This window comes from Bos mutus, chromosome 9 (assembly GCF_027580195.1).
Source record: "Bos mutus isolate GX-2022 chromosome 9, NWIPB_WYAK_1.1, whole genome shotgun sequence".
Taxonomy (NCBI): Eukaryota; Metazoa; Chordata; class Mammalia; order Artiodactyla; family Bovidae; genus Bos; species Bos mutus.
Window position 1 is genome coordinate 73,212,343 of NC_091625.1, and position 20,727 is coordinate 73,233,069.

At 39.9% G+C, this 20,727-nt stretch overlaps 1 protein-coding gene and 1 non-coding gene across 5 annotated transcripts in view; one reads left to right on the top strand and one right to left on the bottom strand.

Annotated features, from left to right (window-relative positions):
* MYB (MYB proto-oncogene, transcription factor) overlaps window positions 1-10,877 on the top strand; it is a 35,526-nt gene extending 24,649 nt beyond the window's left edge. For all 4 annotated transcript variants that reach the window (XM_005899106.3, XM_005899109.3, XM_070376718.1 and 1 more), the window contains one exon: window positions 9,578-10,877. In XM_005899106.3, the coding sequence (XP_005899168.1) occupies window positions 9,578-9,694 (117 nt within the window). In that variant the 3' untranslated portion in view covers window positions 9,695-10,877. The remainder of the gene's footprint in view (window positions 1-9,577) is intronic.
* Window positions 10,878-20,143: 9,266 nt separating this feature from the next.
* On the bottom strand, window positions 20,144-20,216 carry TRNAE-CUC (transfer RNA glutamic acid (anticodon CUC)). The gene has a single exon. It is a non-coding gene; the product is annotated as a tRNA-Glu (tRNA).
* Between the last annotated feature and the right edge of the window lie 511 nt (window positions 20,217-20,727).

Here is a 20,727-nt window from a genome sequence, read left to right on the forward strand (position 1 = left end):
ATATACACTATATGGTTTTACTGATGTACACCACTCAAATATATTTTAATAACTTGCTATAATAGATAACTAATTCATTTTAAGAGTGAACGGCACCTACCAAGTATCTCCTTCATTTTGTGTCATGGAAACCTAGCTTCTAATACCATAGAAATATATGATTTCTAAAATGTTTCAAATTAGAAAATGCATCAGGTCATTCTAAATATTTAAGCATATATTGCCTATATTTCATATAAACCTGACTCAATAATATTTATATAGATTTTTAAGCAATTTGGTAATCTTTTTGTTAAAACCATTATGATCTATCATATATTTCCATTGATAATTCAATTTGACCTAATTGGACAGATTTTTCATGCATGGTACTATTGAACATATTGTGCATTTGTTAAATGACCTGGCTATTCAACTTGAGTACTTTATATAATCTAGAAACTTTATAATTTGTACCTTTAATAAATATATCAAATGTTAAATGGGATTTTATCCAAACAACCTAGACATTTTGTTAGAGTGCATTTAATTAAAACAACTAAATTTGACTCTTAAAATATTTTAAAATTCTGGTACTTCTAAAATATGAAATGTTTGTCAGTTGAATACTGCAAATGATTATCCATCTAACTGTCTAAATACATTTGCTTAGGCACAAGAAAAGTTTATTGAAGACTACACTAACAGTGCAGTTCTGTGTTCTGTCATTTCAGTGTTAATGATCCCTGGCTTAATTATACCCACAACACCTTAAATAGAGCAGTTATTGTTTTGAGGCCCCAAATATTGGGATTTTATAGTTAAGATTCTAATGCACATGTAAATGCATACGCTTATACATATGTGCCTGCATGCATGTCCGACTAGCTCACTTCAGCCATGTCCGACTCTTTGTGACCTCATGGACTGTAACCTTCCAGGCTCCTCTGTCTGTGGAATTCTCCAGGCAAGAATACTGAAGGGGGTTGCAAGGCTGTCTTCCAGGGGATCTTCCTTACCCAGGGATTGAACCTGTGTCTCTTATGTCTCTTGCATTGGCAGGAGGGTTCTTTACCACTAGCGCCACCTGGGAAGCCCTGCTTATACATGAATACATGTAATAGCTACATTTCCTTCCTCTCCATTTTCCCAAGGTGCTGTGATCTTTTAGTGGGAAATGGTATGTAGAGACCAAACTCAGGCTGCTAGATATGCCCGTGTGTTATGTGGCATATTATGTGTTATGCCACATAACACACGGGCATTAACATATGTTAATAGCTTGAGCTTTCCATGTATTCCCTAGTCCATAAGCTATAATGTTTAGAGGCAAGTATAAGCCATTATACACAAATAATGTTATATTTGTTTTTGAAATTATTTATGCTTGATCTTTTTTTAAAAGGAATTTGCAGCAGCTGCAAAATAGTATAGTTGGATTTCTTCTTCTTTTTTTTAGTTTCCTTAACTTTAAAAACAAACAGGGACAGGACTCATAATAAAAATGTTCTGAGACTTTTTTGATATTTGTGTCTTTCAGGTAGCTCAGAATATGTGAGATTTCAGAATATGTGCCATTTTCTCCATGTTGTATGGTAGTAGAGAATGGAGTCTAGAAGCTTATACAATGATCACAAATGAGGAAATAGATATTCAGCTTAGAATACTTGCAGTTTGGGATGGAAAAGGCAGGTTCACTGTGGAACCCTTCTGGATCCTGCTGTTTGAAAGTTACTCTGAAAGAGCCCAAGACTGGCATACAGACAGACAGACAGACAGACACAGACGCACACACACGCACGCACGCGCCATGCACAGAACTCCCTCAGTAAGGAGAAAAGAGCTGCCTGTGCTTTCAATTTGCTTTACATTTTGAAATAAATACATTTTGCTAATAAACATTTCCTAAGGTAAACATTTTCATTGGTAGATCTGAAACTACACTTAAGTTAAAAGCCTCTGAACTTGTGTATTTTTCTCTTAAATTATAATTTTCTTTTATTCCTGTTTAAAACCCAAATGTAAAAGATGTGTTCATATGCTTTTTACTCACTCTCTTTCCTCTTTTTTGTAACCACAGAGTGACAGCCTTAAATTTTAATTTCCTGACTTGGCTTGTCTTCGCCTTACTTTTTTAAAAGTGAATTTAAGTAAATTTCTCAAGCTATTAATACTTAAACACATTTGCACAGTATCAAAGAATCTTAGAGTATTATTGCAAGCAGCTGAAACTCACTTTTCCAGTTCCATGTGCTTTGGATTGCTCCTAACTTCATATGAATTGTTTATGAATTTTTCAGTGAGGCAAACCCTTTTGCTTGATTGGCATGGCTAAGAAGTATAATGCACTAGCATGCACACAACAGGCTCTTGGGTTCTAATCCAGACTTCCCCAATTTCTAATTGCATGTTTTTAATTCACTAACTTCTTAAAAAAAATGCTCATCTGTATATTGGGGACTGTAGTTTGTCCTCCATGTATATCATACAGGGTTGCTGTGAAGATCAAGTGGATAGAGTGTTACTTTCAAAATGACAGCACACTTGCCAGTATACATTGGTGGTACCTACTTTAGATAGTCCCTATCCTTAGAAACGTACGCAAGGAGGCTTCACCAACAGCAGGTCCACTTGCACTGAGGTGTATTATTTCCTCTCACATGTTCTTTCTCATTCCTTCTTCCACTCTGGCAGAACTGTGTCAGTGGGTCACCAAAAGAGATTGCTGATTCAGCTGATTCCTGAAAAAAAGTTAGTCAGATCTCTTCGGTATTATGGAGATCAAACAACTGATTTACTGGTCTTCTCTATTTTTCTGCTGCCCTTGTTGGCATGTCAACAGACAGAGAAACAGTCCGTCTCCGTGTGACATCGATCTTTCCAGGCATTTCTTAGTGTTGGTATGCTATTGTTGACCTGCTTCCCTGGATACCTCTGTGTTCACTTAGTTCTCCCTTGGGTCACTTTTTTTCCACTTGCCCTGGCAAGGTTTCATATAGCTGTTAGTAATATTTCAGCAGCCTGCTTTCAATATATCTTATAAAATAACTTTGCCACGTAGAGTTTTGGGATGAACTGGAAAGGCTAAATGAGTGAGGAAGGAAAGTTGAGCTCAAATTCAGAGTGCCCTACCCCAGAGAGTACAAGACCTGGATTTTTTTTGTTTGGTTGGGTTTGGTAAACACTGTGATATTGGATTTTCCTTGGGCTAACAAAGGTATAATTGCTTTAATTGGCATTTGCTTTAATCTTAATAGTTAAAACGAATACGTTACTAAGGAAAGAGGTTTTCTTCCAAAAAATTGTGACACCTGAGGTTATGTGATTAAAACTGTTGGAAAATCTATCAACAAGTAAGATGAAAAGATCCCTAGAGACACTGGGGACGAACTCCAAATTTGGAGAAAGACCATTCTTTGTAGTAATTGTTAACTTAGGTCTGGGTGGCATGTGGAAGCATGTGGATGGGGCACCCCCCAGCACCATCTGCACCTTTGATCCTTTAACTTTTAGGGCTCTTTTCTATGAAAAATTATCAATCCTGGAGTTGGGCACATTTGATTGTTTTGGCAGCATTTATGCATAGGAAAAGTTTGATAAACTAACCTTACCTCAGTGACCCTTCGTCTCAGGTTTATTCTTGACTTTCAAGATACAACTAAAGATTTCTACATTATCTCTTATAACGAATACATTTTAAAAGATGCCTCTTTGAGAATGAGTTCTGATTTTTAGAATTTTAATTCTGTGGCTTCCATGATAGCTCAGTTGGTAAAGAATCCTCCTGCAAGGCAAGAGACCTAGGTTTGATCCCTGGTTGGAAAGATCCCCTGGAGAAGGGAAAGGCTGCCCACTCCAGTATCCTGGCCTAGAGAATTCCATGGACTGTATAGTCCATGGAGTCGCAAAGAGTCAGACACAACTGAGTGACTTTCACTTCACTTTCATTTTAAAAGTCTTTTCTATGGGTAGATTAAATGGAAAAATCAAATAATTCTTAAGTCTTTTGGACACCATCTATGTCTGCTATTATTTAAAAAAATGAAACAGAGAAATGTAAAACCATCTCATAAGTTGCTTTGGTTTTACAAAATCATTCTTTTATGACTTCCACAAGTTTCTTAAGGGCTTTGTAAATTGAACAGCGCATACCCTGCCACGGCTGTTGATATCAGCAGTTATTGTGTGAAGTTGCTCTATGAATGTCACAATAGTGGTTCTTGTTTAGCGTGATGAAAAAAACCATTCATATTCTTAGTGAAAAATATGAAGATAATCTAATTCCGACAGAAAATCACCTGTGGACATGGTTTTATCTCATTTGATTTCTTCTGTTTTCTGCTGAGGATCAGAGTATTTATTTAAAGTGCTTCAGTAGGATATCCCAGTTAGAGCTCTGACAGTCTGTTTACAGTTCATCTCTGCCCAGGGGCGATCAAAGGTACATTGTGGATAAGTAAGATGACTCGCGGGCAAGAGGAGGAGGATGTGTGGCAAGATTATTAACTTTGAAATGAATTAGGGTAGAGTGACATGTCTGCAACAGCACCATGGGTTAGTCATTTAACAAGGATTCATGTGCAGAAATTCTTACCAATTCTTTAGTGTAAGTGAAACTAACATTTAAGGAGAGGGAATAAGGAGGATGCACAAGGATCTATTTGACAGTATTAAAAAAAAAATCCTTCTAGCATGAAGACATTTAATCTTCCTTTGTCAAAACTATTCTGTCTGCTTGAAAAGTTGGCCTAGGACCCCAAGGCTTCAAGGTAAGGAGGGAGAAAGAAATCGCAAGAAGGGGCAGCTGCCCTTTTGGGTGGTGGACTTCAACATTTCTTTTCTTACCCAGTACTTGACCTTCTGCTCTTACTTTGCTTTCGTGAAGTAGGTTTGTGATTGCTCTGACCAGTTTTTCCATTCATGGTTGCAAAAAGTATTAGCTTTATACTTTCATGATGCAGAAAAGGAGCTGTCCACTGAATGTGCTCGCCTTTTTGTTCCGGTCTGTTTTTCTTGCACAGAGTGGGTACTGTGTCCTGGTGTCTGTCTACACTGGGAGATTTAGGTGTTGCAAGTCATCTTGTCTGCTCTAGGCTATGAGCCTCAGGACTTAGGTGCCCCTGAAATGCTCTGCTTTCTGAAATTTGGATATTTCAGTTAACTTGATTTATTTCTTCATAAATTTCATCTCTACTTGGGAGAGGCTGATTGAATTTTTTTCAAAAAATTAATTTAAAATATAGGGTACATTCTTTGTATTGATCTTGTTTTAAATATCTGGTCCTGGAGGAAGAGCCAAACATGAATAAAATGATGAGCCATCTGGGAGATCCAACAAAACACGACATTCAAGTTGAAAATGTACTAGGGGGTGATAATTGTATTAGATTTTCCTGAACAGACATTGGGAATTCTGAATTAAGTATCAGATTGTCAAAGGTCAGAACTTGACTTTTACTAAGAGACATTGTAAAAGCAAGCATGTTGTTATTTAGTCGCTAAGTCATATCCAACTCTTTGCCAGCCCATGGACTGTAGCCTGCCAGGCTTCTCTGTCCACTGGATTTCCCAGGCAAGAATATTGGAGTGGGTTGCCATTTCCGTCTACAGGGGATCTTCCCAACCCAAGGATTGAACCCATGTCTCCTGCATTGGCAGGCAGATTCTTTACCATGCAGCCAACCTGGAAAGTCCAAAAGCAAGCATAAGATTCTTTTAATATGGTACTTTAAGATACTTAATTTCATTTAATGTAGAAACTTATTCTGTATTAATTGAAGCATAGCTAAGTAGAAAAATTTTTAGCTAGAGAAAAACATGAACAATCCTTTCTTCCTTGCTCCTCACTTTTACCTCCATTTTCACTTTTATTCTCCTTTCCCTCTCATTTGTTTGTCTGTATTCTTTCAAAAGGGACTTCCCTGTAGCTCAAATGGTAAAGAATCTGCCTGTGAGGGAGGAGACCAGGGTTCAGTCCCTGGGTTGGGAAGTTCCTCTGGAGAAGGGAATGGCAATCCACTCCAGTATTCTTGCCTGGAGAATTCCATGGACAGAGAAGCCTGGCGGGCTACAGTCTGTGGGGTCACAAAGAGTCGGACACGACTGAGTGACTAATACAACAACAACAACATTCTTTCAAAACATACATTTTTGAGTTTTGTGTGTATCTTTATTTTATGTTTACATATAAGATTAGTATATTAAAATATTCTGCATCATTTTTAGTCATCTGATTTTATGATCAATGTTCTTTGTTCTGTGTACATCATCGATTCTAAGCCCTGCATAATACTCATGGTGGACAGCCATCATCTTTAATTATTCACTCTCAAATGGTAGTCATTATATGTCATGTTGTTATTTTATGTCACATTGTCATATGTTATGATGTCACGTTGTTATATGTCACATTATCATATATGTTCTATGCGTGTCACTACAAACACAAGCTCAATAATTACAATGATTCCATTAAATTTTATTTTGTTAATTGGGTTTCTTGTGTCATTTTGGTGTTCCAGTACTGCACTGAAAAATGTTAGCAACAACATGTGAGCAGTCAGCTAAACTAAAATATGGGATTTGAATGGACAGATTTACACCAGAGAGATATGTATATTTAATCCACTTCCTTCAAACTAGAGTTCCTTGTTGTTTAGTCACTAAGTCATGTCCGACTCTTTGCAGCCCCACTGACTGCAGCACACCAGGCTCCTCTGTCCTTCACTGTCTCCTGGAGTTTGCTCAAATTCATGTCCATTGAGTCAGTGATGCTATCTAACCATCTCATCCTCTGTTGCCCGCTTCTTTTGCCTTCGGTCTTTCCTAGCATCAGGGTCTTTTCCAATGAGTCAAACTACAGAAACACCATTTATTCAGAACTGTATCATAGAATGCTTAAATTACCCTGGTGATTTTATTTAGAAAACATTAAATGTGACTCAGTATCAGAAGTCAGTTCAGAACAGATGTCATCTTTGTCCTGTCGTTTTGTGATTCACAGTTACAGGAAAATATTATGATAATCAGTCTTGCTTATGTAGTATTTCAAGTTATGTATTCAGCCTCTGAGCCTTGAGAGTAAACATGTGTAAACTTGGATGGTGCCTTTATGTTGGCAGTGAGGTGGCACAACAGATTGGGCAGAAACTGGGAAATCTAGTTTGTGTCCTGTGAAAGTTTACAAGTTAGAAACATGGCACTGTAAATCTTATGTCGCTGAAACTTTGTTCCAGACCCTAGGCAAAGAAGTCCCATCACCATACAAATACCATGTTCATTCAGAATTATCCTACCTCTCTGTTAAATAGTCTGATGACTTTAACACCTCCTCTCAGTGTTTCTTCCTGCATTCCCTGCTGACCAGACCACACAATTCCCACTCATAAGAACTCTAAAGGAAACAGCAACTTATACTCATTAGAGCCTGGATTCGCATTCCTACTTCATCACTTCTTAGCTGGATGACTTTAAGGATGTTGCCTAAGTTCTCTCTTCCTGGAAAATTGCCTGCTCTGTAAAACAGATGTAATGAGCCTTACCTAATCCACAGGTGTTTTTGAGAATTAAATGAGATGATACATGCAAAATACTTAGAAACATGAGTGGTACTCATGTTTAATCCACTTATTCCTTCCTCTCCATCTCCCAGTCCCTCCCACAAGCAATGTACAAATTGCAGCTTCCTGACTCTTTCATGTTATTTTGCCACCTGGGTTATCCTCTTCACCACCTGTCGATCTCAATCCTGCCTATTCATGCCCTTTGCCTAGAGCATGGCCCTGGCTGTTCCTTGGCGTCCTATCTCCTCTTCATCTGGCTGTGGCACCACAGACCTTTCATCTGCCTGTCATCACTTCACTGGTGTCAGGTGTTTGTTTTGTCTCTTAAGCAGGGGTCTCTACCTCCGGGATCTCGTGCTTGATGACCTCAGGTGGAGCTGTTGTAATAATAGAAGTAAAGTGCACATTAAATGTTAGGCGCTTGAATTATCCCTAAACCATCCCCCCGCCCATGGTCCATGGAAAATTGTCTTCCACGAAACCAATCCCTGGTGCCAAAAAGGCTAGGGACCACTGTCCTGAGGGACACTTGAGGCTCTAAAGAGCAGAGGGCTTTCTTTTCTTATTCTTCTTCTGTCCATGAGACACATCCCACTTGGATATAAATACTAGGAATAGCTGCGCTTTTTCTAAACCACACTTTTGAGCTTATAGACAGCAAATCTTACAACTGCTTATGTTTCTGTTTCCCTCTTTGGATTGACTGCTAGAGAGCTCAGAGTTAGTTTTGAGATTTACATCTTGGTGCATTTTGGTTCATGGCAAGTATTTTGAATCGAAATCTCACCTCATCTTTGTATTGTTTATTTTTTCCACATTTCTTGGTGACCTACCCTTATCTATGTTTTAAATTCTTTTCATTTATATTCATTTTGTAAGCATCTTCAATACTCTTGGGAGCTAAGTAGGGCAAACTTAATGCTGTAAAGAGCAGGCCTTGTACAAATATTACATATTTTGGTTTGAAGCAACATGGAGGGCGGGTGGCTTCCTTGGTGGCTCAGCAGTAAAGAATCTGCCTAGGATGCAGGAGACGCAGGAGACCGGGGTTAGATCCCTAGGTCAGAAAGATCCTCTGGAGGAGGAAATGGCAATCCACTACAGTATTCTTGCTGGAAAAGTCCCATGGATAGAGGACCCCTGTGGGCTACAGTCCATGGGGTGAAAAGGAGTCGGACATGACTAAACACTCACGCATGGAGGGCAGGTAGGAGCTGGGGCTAGGCAGAAGACAGACACAGGTTCAAAACCATTCCACAACTTCCCCATAGATTGGCTTTGGGCAAGTTTTCTGCACTTTCTGAGTCTCCATTTCCTGCTCAATTAAAGAGAGAATGAACCCCCACCCAGGGTGGCTGTGCTGTGTAAATGAGATCATATGTGTGAAGAATCTGGATCCGGATGCTGCCTGTGAGATATTAGTTCCATCCTGTATCTTTCAATGCATCTTTAAAAAGTAAGCTATTCTAATAAATAGATATTAATTAATTGGTATTGATCAATATCCATTTTAGTTGATACATTTAAATGTTCATAACTAAATTTAAATGTAATTAACTTGATTAAAAATATGTACAATGTTTAGTAAGTGTTGATCAATTCTAGCACCTATGGGAGCTTATTCAGTGGGCAGCTCAAGTACTCACCAGTTCGCTCAAAGAGTAAATGCCCACAGCTCACCTTAGGTATGTGGGGGACTGGACTCATTCCTGTCTTCAAGTCTGTAAAATCTGCTAATAGACAAAAGGCACTCAAACATGAAGATACAGCTGGATCTTATCATACTGCTTGGAGTGGGTTTTCTCTCTTCACGACAAACAATTTCTGATAATTAATATCACTTAAGAATGCTGAATTCCTGGTTATCAGAGTGAAGATTTTATCTGACAAAGGCTCCCCTGTGTCTCCTACTTGCTGTCTGGAGGTCAGCATTTTTTTCTGCTGGGCCAGGTGGGGTTGGGAGTCCATCCGTGGGCTAAAGCATGTGCTTCCCGGTCTGACCTTGCCCTTACCCTCTCTCTCCCCTCCCCTGTTAGCCTTGTAACGGTGCCTGGGAATCTGCATCCTGTGGGAAGACAGACGATCAGATGACAGCTTCCGGTCAGTCTCGGAAATATGTGAATGCCTTCTCAACCCGGACTCTGGTCATGTGAGACGTTTGCAGACAAGCATTATGGTTTTCAGAACACTTCAAGTTGACTTGGGATATAGCATTCCTCTACATGAGACTTTTCATGAATGGGAGAAGAGCCTATTTTTGTTGTGGTACAACAGTTGAGAGCAGCACCAAGTGCATTTAGGTGGGTGAAATCGTATGAGATTTCACCCAACTAAACGGATTTTTTAAAAAATTAATGTTTAACAGTTTTACCTAAATTATTAGGTCATGGATTGTAGTCAGGGGTTAAGTATCTTAAGGCAGATTTTTAAAAAAAAAAAACATAAAATGATTTATCTGTATTTTAAGAGGATCCAACAGACCAGTATTTTTTCTGTGATAAGGTTTTTGAAATTTAACACACAAAAAGGTACTCCAATATTTCACTTTTTTCAATCACTAAACACAATGCATTATTATAAATGTTGGCTTCACACCGTGGAATAAGTAATCAATATTGTAAATGCTCATTTATGGTCAATAACATTGGAGGTACGTTTATTGTACCAAACCATTTTATGAGAGTTTTTTTGTTGTTGTTAGCTTGCTTTAAAAATTATTACTGTATGAAATAGTTTTATAAAAAATTATATTTTTATTCAGTAATTTAATTTTGTACATGCCAAATGAAAAAAAAAATGTGTTTTGCTGCTATGGACTTAGCCTGTAGACATGCTGCTAGTATCAGAAGGGCTGTAGTGCTTGGGAGGGAGAGAAAAGAAACTTGGTGTTAGGTAATTGACTATGCACTAGTATTGTCAAACTTTTTATTTTATATATATATATATACATATATATATATACTTTTTTCCTTTTGTAATACATTGGAAAACTTATTTGGGAGACTTTGCATTTGTGGTTGTTTCTTGTTTTTTTTTTTTGTTCTTGTTGGTTTATAAGAGGATGCATTGCACTTCTTTATTGGGAGATCTGTGTTGTTGATGTCCTGTGTTTTGTTTTGAGTTCAGCCTGACTGTTCTTTAATTCAGGGCTTATGTGTTAATCAGCATTCCCCCGAGTCCTTAACTATATGGTCTCAGAACTGCCACACACAACCTATGTGTTTGCAGCTGGAGTCCATAGCCAGTTGCTGCCTTAAGAACCTTTGGTGCAAGATGGCTGGTACTGAACTTTTGATATGACAGTGTACTTACTGCCTTGTAGTGAAATAAAGCTGTGCCCTTATTTTACTTACTTTTGACTTCTGTCTTACTTTTGATTGTGGACAGTAGTTACACTTTTAGGAAAATGAAGTGAACGCAGAGCACTTTCCTCTGTTAATAATTGGCATACCCTCTGAACTTGAAGAATTCAAGAATTGTAACTTTGGAGAAAGAACAGGCAAGCCAAGTTAGTTCACAGATAATCATGTGCAGAATGACAGCTAGGAGGAATCTTCCAGAATCTAGTTCAGAATCTTCTAGAATCAGTCAAGGTTCCAGAAGCATTTAAATTGGGATAAGGCAAAGAGAGTTCATTTACAAAGGTACCAATACCATGGATGTGGGCAGTGGGTAGGAGGACAGCAAGGGTAGGGCCTGCACACAAATGCAGGCCTGAAGGATGATGTCATGTGGGGGGGAGAGTCACGGAAAACAGGAGCCCTTTTTAAAAAATGTATTACTTATTTATTTGGCCATATTACATGGCATGTGGTATCTTGGTTCCCCAACCAGAGATCAAACCCAGGCCCTTGGCAGTGAAAAAACAAAGTCCTAACCACTGGACCACCAGGGAATTTCTGTAAGCAGGAACCTTTAAGAGGAGCAGTGACCTCTGGAATCCTCACAGGAGGAGAGCCAAGGGTAAGCCTTAACTTTACATCCCCATATCCCTCCCATCAGACTTCCCTGGTAGCTCAGCGGATAAAGAATCCACCTGCAGTGCAGGAGACCCTGGTTCAGTTCCTGGGTCAGGAAGTTCCCCTGGAGAAGGGATAGGCTACCCACTCCAGTATTCCTGGGCTTTCCTGGTGGCTCAGACGGTAAAGAATCTGCCTGCAATGCAGGAGACCTGGGTTCAATCCCTGGGTTGGGAAGATCCCCTGGAGGAGGACATGGAAACCCACTCCAGTATTCTTGCCTGGAGAATCCCCGTGGATAGAGGAGCCTGGCAGACTATAGTCCATGAAGGCAGACATGACTGAGTGACTAAGCACAGCACAGCGCATCCCTCCCTTCTCTACCAAGGGTCCCCATTGGTAGAACCAGCCAGAAGCAAGAAGGCATGGGAGCACCTGGATGTAAAAGCTGGTCAGTCACTTAGGGCAGAACCAGAGGACATTTTTCTGTTGGGGTAAGGACAAGGCAAGCCAACTGAGTCATCCATTCTGGGCAACTTCCTGTTTTATGGATGAATTTCCACTGGCTTCCATCTCTCAGCTCAGTGTTCTCACTGTGGTACAATATCCCTTTTATACAGATTCCTTACAGTTTTCTTTAGTCACTCCTTTTCAGCTCAGATTTTGAATTTTCATAGGAAGTGATGCTGGAGAAGGCGACAGCACCCCACTCCAGTACTCTTGCCTGGAAAATCCCATGGATGGAGGAGCCTGGTGGGCTGCAGTCCATGGGGTCGTGAAGAGTCGGACACGACTGAGCGACTTCACTTTCACTTTTCACCTTCATGCATTGGAGAAGGACGTGGCAACCCACTCCAGTGTTCTTGCCTGAAGAATCCCAGGGATGGGGGAGCCTGGTGGGCTGCCATCTATGGGGTCGCACAGAGTTGGACACGACTGAAGCGACTTAGCAGCAATAGCAGTAGCGGGAAGTGATGCAGTTGGTATTCCTAGAGCCAAGGATTTGTTGCCCCTAATTACTAGTCTTTAAGACTACTTAGTATTCTTTGGTTCTCTTTCTAATACATGGTAACACATCATCCCAGGAAGATTATTATAGTCATGCACCCTCAGAGTATTTTCAGGTGCTAACTCTGCCACTTACTAGGAGCTTGACATTGACAAGTCACTAACCTCTCTGAGATTTTTTTCTCCATCTGTAAAATGAGTTCATTCCTACATGCACTCTTGTTAAACGTGCACTATATAAAAGTTTGTTATTACATAAGCTTTCCATAATTAAGTGATGCATGCTGTGTGATGTGTCAGATGTTCATCTGGTCCATAATGTGAATTAGCAGTTGTAGAGTTCAACTTAGGGGTCATTGGATATCAGTTGAAATAAATTAGTGGCAAGATTGAACTCAGCATTATATAGAACTAAAATAAATATTTACTTTTGCAGTAAGTACATAACTTAATAACTAGAGACTAAAAATCTAAACTAATGAAAAGAAGTGTAAATTCAGGTTTTATGAACAAATAATACACATTTTGCAAGTATCTCTAAAACCTTTATCTATCCTGGACATTTTTGAAATCCTCTTGTTCTCTATAGCAGAGATTCCAGTAGTTAAAATAAATGGAAGCAGCATTACTTACTCTCCAAAAAATGGTTGTCCCTTTGAGCCACTACATGTAAAGCTTGGATCCACATCTGGAGAGTAGGAAAAACATTGAGAATATTTTAAACTATCTCCCAGCCACTAATGGGGCTGCTAATTCAAAGTAAGTAAGATGTACAAGAGAAACTTCTTTTTCTCTTTAGAAGTTATGCAAAATTAGAACTGCAAGCAACCTTTAACATCATAAGGGGCATCCAATAAGGGATTCTCCACATTATATTTTTGAACAAAAATCAGTTTTGGAGCCAACCAATCTTGGCTTAAGTTCAGACTCTGCCCTTTAGCAGCTCTGTGACTTGGTAAGAGTTTTACTGTAGCTCTCTAAACTTCATTTTACATATACTGAAAATAACAATACATCTCAAGGTTGAGGAGTATTGTGAAGATTTTGTGAGATAGTACATGCATTCTTGCATCTTTGTAAAATATTGCCATTCTTATTGATGAGGTACCAGTGAGGCCCACATCCTTGATTGTGTGTTGAATCTGTCCTTTGCATTAAGTGAAAGTGAAACTCCTTCAGTCATGTCTGACTCTGCGACCCCATGGATTGTGCAGTTCATGGAATTCTCTAGGCCAGAATACTGTATTGGATAGCCTTTCCCTTTTCCAGGGGATCTTCCCAACCCAGGGATCAAACCCAGGTCTCCCACACTGCAAGTGGTTTCTTTACCAGCTAAGCCACAAGGGAAATATAAGTTATATTTAAAGGGAAACTTTAAATGTATATTATGACTCGATGGGAAATATAAGTTATATTTAAAGGGAAACTTTAAATGTATATTATGACTCAGATGTGAGTCTGAGTGAACTCCGGGAGTTGGTGAGGGACAGGGAGGCCTGGCGTGCTGCGATTCATGGGGTCGCAAAGAGTCGCACATGACTGAGCGACTGATCTGATCTGATCTGATACTCTTTTCAAAATATTCCTAATCATTCAAAATATTCCTAAATATATTTAAATATATGTTTATCCTCTTGTACAAATTATGTGGGGAATATAAGATGTATTCTCCTTAAACAGGTAGGTTTCTAATTTGAAAAAGAAAAGTGTCTAGAAGATAAAATGTGATGGGCAGATCTGTTATACTACACTGAAAATATAAGTTTGGTGCTTATTTTTCACCTTTCATCTTGCTATTATAAAATTAAGTCTTCCTTATTCACCATTTTAGAAGGCAAAGGAAAGCAATCAGCTAAAAGGCAAAACTTATGGGAAATAAACTTGTATACAATTATATATACTAATTTTGGAAACAAGCAAGAAAAAGCTGAACTGTAAATCTTAGGAAACTTGTCACTGTTTTAGCAATAAATAGGTTAAAATTCTTTTTAATCAACACTCAACACAAATGTTCTTGGTGCTAATGTGGAAACTGCAGAGACTGATATCTGTCTTACGGACTATATTTCTCTTATTCAGCTAGTATATGTTCAGCACTTATTGTGTGCTAAGTGCTGTGTTTGAAGTTGAGGTTAGAACAACATAGGTTAAAAAATATCTGCCTTCTGTGAGCTAATGTTCAGATGGGAGGTAAAGATGCATAAATATGTTCATCAGTTCAGTCCAGTTCAGTCTCTCAGTCATGTCCGACTCTTCGCGACCCCATGAATCACAGCACACCAGGCCTCCCTGTCCATCACCAACTCCCGGAGTTCACTGAAACTCATGTCCATCGAGTCGGTGATGCCATCCAGCCATCTCATCCTCTGTCATCCCCTTCTCCTCTTGCCCCCAATCCCTCCCAGCATCAGAGTCTTTTCCAATGAGTCAGCTGTTCGCATGACATGGCCAAATTACTGGAGCTTCAGCTTTTAGCATCATTCGGTCTAAAGAACACCCAGGGCTGATCTTCAGAATGGACTGGTTGGATCTCCTTGCAGTCCAAGGGACACTCAGGAGTCTTCTCCAACACCACAGTTCAAAAGCATCACTTCTTCAGTGCTCAGCTTTCTTCACAGTCCAACTCTCGCATCCATACATGACCACTGGAAAAACCATAGTCTTGACTAGACTGACCTTTGTTAGCAAAGTAATGTCTCTGCTTTTGAATATGCTATCTAGGTTGGTCATAACTTTTCTTCCAAGAAGTAAGCATCTTTTAATTTCATAGCTGTAGTCACCATCTATAGTGATTTTGGAGCCCAAAAAAATAAAATCTGACACTGTTTCCACTGTTTCCCCATCTATTTGCCATGAAGTGATGGGACCAGATGCCATGATCTTCGTTTTCTGAATGTTGAGCTTCAAGCCAACTTTTTCACTCTCCTCTTTCACTTTCATCAAGAGGCTTTTTAGTTTCTCTTCACTTTCTGCCATAAGGGTGGTGTCATCTGCATATCTGAGGTTATTGATATTTCTCCCAGAAATCTTGATTCCAGCCTGTGCTTCTTCCAGCCCAGCGTTTCTTATGATGTACTCTGCATAGAAGTTAAATAAGCAGGGTGACAATATACAGCCTTGACGAACTCCTTTTCTTATTTGGAACCAGTCTGTTGTTCTGTGTCCAGTTCTAACTGTTGCTTCCTGACCTGCATACAGGTTTCTCAAGAGGCAGGTCAGGTGGTCTGGTATTCCCATCTCTTTCAGAATTTTCCACAGTTTATTGTGATCCACAAAGTCAAAGGCTTTGGCATGGTCAATAAAGCAGAAATAGATGTTTTTCTGGAACTCTCTTTCTTTTTCCATGATCCAGTGGATGTTGGCAATTTTACCTCTGGTTCCTGTGCCTTTTCTAAAACCAACTTGAACATCTGGAAGTTCATGGTTCACATATTGCTGAAGCCTGGCTTGGAGAATGTTGAGCATTACTTTACTAGCGTGTGAGATGAGTGCAATTGTGTGGTAGTTTGAGCATTCTTTGGCATTGCCTTTCTTTGGGATTGGAATGAAAACTGACCTTTTCCAGTCCTGTGGCCACTGCTGAGTTTTCCAAATTTGCTGACATATTGAGTGCAACCCTTTCACAGCATCATCTTTCAGGATTTGGAATAGCTCAACTGGAATTCCATCACCTCCACTAGCTTCGTTCGTAGTAATGCTTTCTAAGGCCCACTTGACTTCACATTCCAGGATGTCTGGCTCTAGGTCAGTGATCACACCATCCTGATTATCTTGATCATGAAGATCTTTTTTGTGCAATTCTTCTGTGTATTCTTGCCACCTCTTCTTAATATCTTCTACCTCTGTTAGGTCCATACCATTTCTGTCCTTTATCGAGCTCATCTTTGCATGAAATGTTCCCTTGGTATCTCTAATTTTCTTGAAGAGATCCCTAGTCTTCCCCATTCTGTTGTTTTCCTCTATTTCTTTGCATTGATCGCTGAGAAAGGCTTTCTTATCTCTTCTTGCTATTCTTTGTTCATAGTAGAGGTAAATAACAGAGACCATTAGAGAGCACCTGATCTGGACTTGGAGGAGCCACATGGATTTCCACAGAAGAATCTAGCAGGACTGACAAAGCCAAACTAAGGAGGGGCAGCAGGGTGAGGGTAGCATCTGAAGACTACATCTGAAGATTGGGTGTTTTGGGGAGAAAAACACCCAAATACATGACTTGTCTTACTTTAAAATTCGTGATGACAAATTGCAGATGGGCACTTAGGCAGTGGTACTGCCTGAGGATATTCTCTAGTATATGTTTTTCCCTTCCTCTGGACAACCATTTGATACCACTTTCTTGCAGACCTCTGCATCTATCACGTCTCCATCCAGTTCCCAGCTGATACCTTGACTCATACATCAGTGACAAAATAGAAGTGTTCTTCCCACACCAAAGCCATCCACAGACCTGCTCATATCCTTCCTTCCTTGTTAGCATGGATGAACACTCCTGGCTGCAAACATGGCCTGGTCCTTCTATTTGGTCTCTGTAACTCTTGTATCCTCCAGATCTCATCCTGCAGATACTGTCTTTCACCTATATGCGAGTGTCTTCCTCGCTCCTGAATCATTCTTATCATGTTAACATGGTGTATATCTACTAGCAGTAAAAAAATAACACTCCTTTTATCCTGCATCATCATCACACAGCCCCGTTTATCTGCTCCTCTTCTCAGCAAAACTGCTTCAGTTCAGTTCAGTCGCTCAGTCATGTCCTACTCTTTGTGACCTCATGGAGCACGCCGGCCTCCCTGTCCATCACCAACTCCCAGAGCCTACTCAAACTCATTTCCATTCAATTGGCGATGCCATCCAACCATCTCATCCTCTGTCGTCCCCTTCTCCTCCTGCCCCCAATCCCTCCCAGCATCAGTCTTTTCCAATGAGTCAACTCTTCACATGAGGTGGCCAAAGTATTGGAGTTTAAGCTTTAGCATCATTCCTTCCAAAGAACTCCCAGGGCTGATCTCCTTCAGAATGGACTGGTTGGATCTCCTTGCAGTCCAAGGACTCTCAAAGAGTCTTCTCCAACACCACAGTTCAAAAGCATCAATTCTTTGGTGCTCAGCTTTCTTCACAGACCACCTCTCACATCCATACATGACCAATGGAAAAACCATAGCTTTGACAAGACAGAGCTTTGTTGGCAAAGTAATGTCTCTGCTTTTCAATATGCCATCTAGGTTGGTCTAGACAAAGTCTAGATAAGTTTTCTTCCAAGGAGCAAGCAAAACAGCTTAAGGGATCTTATACGGTTTTGGTTACCACTTCCTCTTGTTGCCTTTTCCTGTAGCCCAGGCAGCATGAATTTCCATCACTCCTACTCCGCTACTCCTTTTCATTGTCACCAGTGGCCTGCATGTAGCCGAATCCAGAGGTCACTTCTTAAGCCTCGTTTTACTTTGCTTACTGGCAGTCTTCAACAGAATTGACACCCCCCACGCTCTTGAACCACCTGCCTCTCCTCACTCTAGGGTACCACTCTTCTAGCTTTCTTCCTTCCCCACTGGCTTCCTCTGCTGCTATTCCTCCTCCCCTTGGGCCTGAAGTGGCCCTTCCCACCTCTCTCTACATCATTCTCTCCAAGGGTTTTCTTTGTTGCTGTTGCTTTTTTTTTTTTTTTTTTTTGGATCTTCTGTGTGGCATGCAGGATACAAGATCTTAGTTCCCTTATCAGGGATCAAACACATGCCCTCTACATGGGGAGCATGGAGTCCTAACCACTAGCCTGCCAGGGAAGTCCCATTACTGCTGTTGCTTTAAATACCTTTAAATATATCTTTAAATACATCTCATTACTGCTGTTGCTTTAAATATATTTAAATATATCTTTAAATACATCCCATTACTGCTCTTGCTTTAACTATATCTCTATCTTCAACTCTTACCTGCTTCTGGAAGTCCAGACTCCTGATTTCTATTCCATGTTAACATCTCTCCCCCCCAACCCATAAGCATCTTAAATTTAGCATGAATAAAACAAAATGTGTAATCACTTAGGGCTTCTTTGTTTTCTCATATGCAGTAATTAGCCCTAACTTTTAAATTAATTTCTTCATTTCTCAAGGTAAACATTTAAGCATCATCCTAGATGTCTCTCTATACCTTCTCACCCCTCTTAAACCCATGGGCTCAGAAAGACCAGTTTACCTTGAAAATATATCTTAATGTGCACTTTTCTTCATTGTCAGTAATGTAATTAGTAATAATTAGTAATTAGTAATAATACAATATGTGTTAAATGCTCACTACGTGCTAGAGAAGAAGGGAGAAAAAGGGAATGTTGCTGGCAGCAAGAAGAAGAATGGCGGTCTGAGAAGGAGAAGATCTGAAAGGTCAAAATGAGCAGAAACTAAAAGGGAAACCTGGGGGAAAGACATAAGACTGGAGAAGGAATACTGTGAATATTGTTCAAGGCTTTGAACCTTGTCCTTAGAGATATGGGGGGGGGATCATCAAATGATTTTAGTCAGGGAAATAAGGTGATTAATTTACACCTGATTTACAGAAATCATTCTGTGCAAATCCCTTTTTCATACATGGTATAAACTTAAACCTCAGGTTTGCAGGGGCCAAATGATAGCAGAGTCTGAATTTTATACCCCGTTAATTGGATTTTACATAGTACCTTTCCTAGTGCTTCTTAATTTCAAAGGAATGTGCTTTAATCCCAGAAAATCTTATTGAAAAATATCCTTTGATCTGAGTATATAAACGGGGTTTACATATTTTATCATATAAAAAGTAGTTCAAAAGAATTGTTTGCATAAAACACCTTTCTCCTTTAAGAGCAGAATATTTTCAACCAACAATTTATCTAAATGTTTCCCTGCTGTTTTCAAACATCAAAACTTCAATTGACTTAAAAAAATATACTTATTTTATTTATTTATCCACTTGGCTGTGCCGGGTCTTAGTTGTGGCACGTGGGGTCTTCGATCTTCGTTTCAGCATGCCAGGTCTTGTGGTTGCAGCATGAGGGATCTTCAGCTGTGGCATATGAACCCCCAGTTGCAGCATGTGTGATCTAGTTCCCTACTGCTGCTGCTGCTAAGTCACTTCAGTCGTGTCCGACTCTGTGCGACCCCATAGATGGCAGCCCACCAGGCTCCGCCGTCCCTGGAATTCTCTAGGCAAGAATACTGGAGTGGATTGCCCTTTCTTTCTCCAATGCATGAAGGTAAAAAGTGAAAGTGAAGTCGCTCAGTTGTGTCCGATTCCTAGCAACCCCATGGACTGCAGCCTACCAGGCTCCTCCATGCATGGGATTTTTCCAGGCAAGAGTACTGGAGTGGGTGCCATTGCTTTCTCTGCTAGTTCCCTGACCAGGGATCAAACTGGGCCCCCCTGCACTGGGAGTGTGGAGTCCCAGCCACTGGACCACCAGCAAAGTCCCCAAGTGACTTTTAAAAATAAGGCATAATCCTTGACTTGCCCAAGATTTTTGCCCTTTCAGGAATCCTGCCAATATTCTCTTGAGGGCATCTTCAGTTCACTTTTACAATTCTTTTATTACAGTCTTTAATCTAGAACATATTCTTTTTTTTTTTAAGTTTATTTATTTATGTCCCACCACACACTTTACAGGATCCTTAGTTCCCCAACCAGGGATTGAACCCGGGTCCTCAGCAGTGAGAGTGCTGAGTCCTAACTACTGGACCACCAGAGAATTCCCTATTCTTGCAATCCAGTGGTTTTCAAACTGGAGGTTTCAGAAACACACTGAGAACTTATTTAAAATAAAGATTCTTGACCTCACCCAAAGGGATTCTGATTCATGAGTGAGGTGTAGGCCTAGAAATATTTCAACAAGCTTCCAGGTGATTCTAAGGCAGGTAGTCTGAGGGGTTCACACTAAAAACCCCACCTTAGGAAAAGCCTTCTACTCCCCCAAACCTGTGCTTTCCTTCTAACCCTCCCCATAGCTTTCAATTCCAGTGGAATCCATAATTCTTCATTAAGATGCCCACTGGTCTATAGAATATTAGAAAAATACTAAGCCCATAACTATAAGAGTTTCTTAAATCTGGAGAATTACTATGTGATAGATACTGTTAATTAAGGCTAACTTTGGCCTTCAAGAGCCATCTTTTGTTTGATTTTTACAACATGTAGGAAAGCATATTTTATACACAGTGTATCTGAATCTCTTTAATAATATGATTCTATTGCACATAATC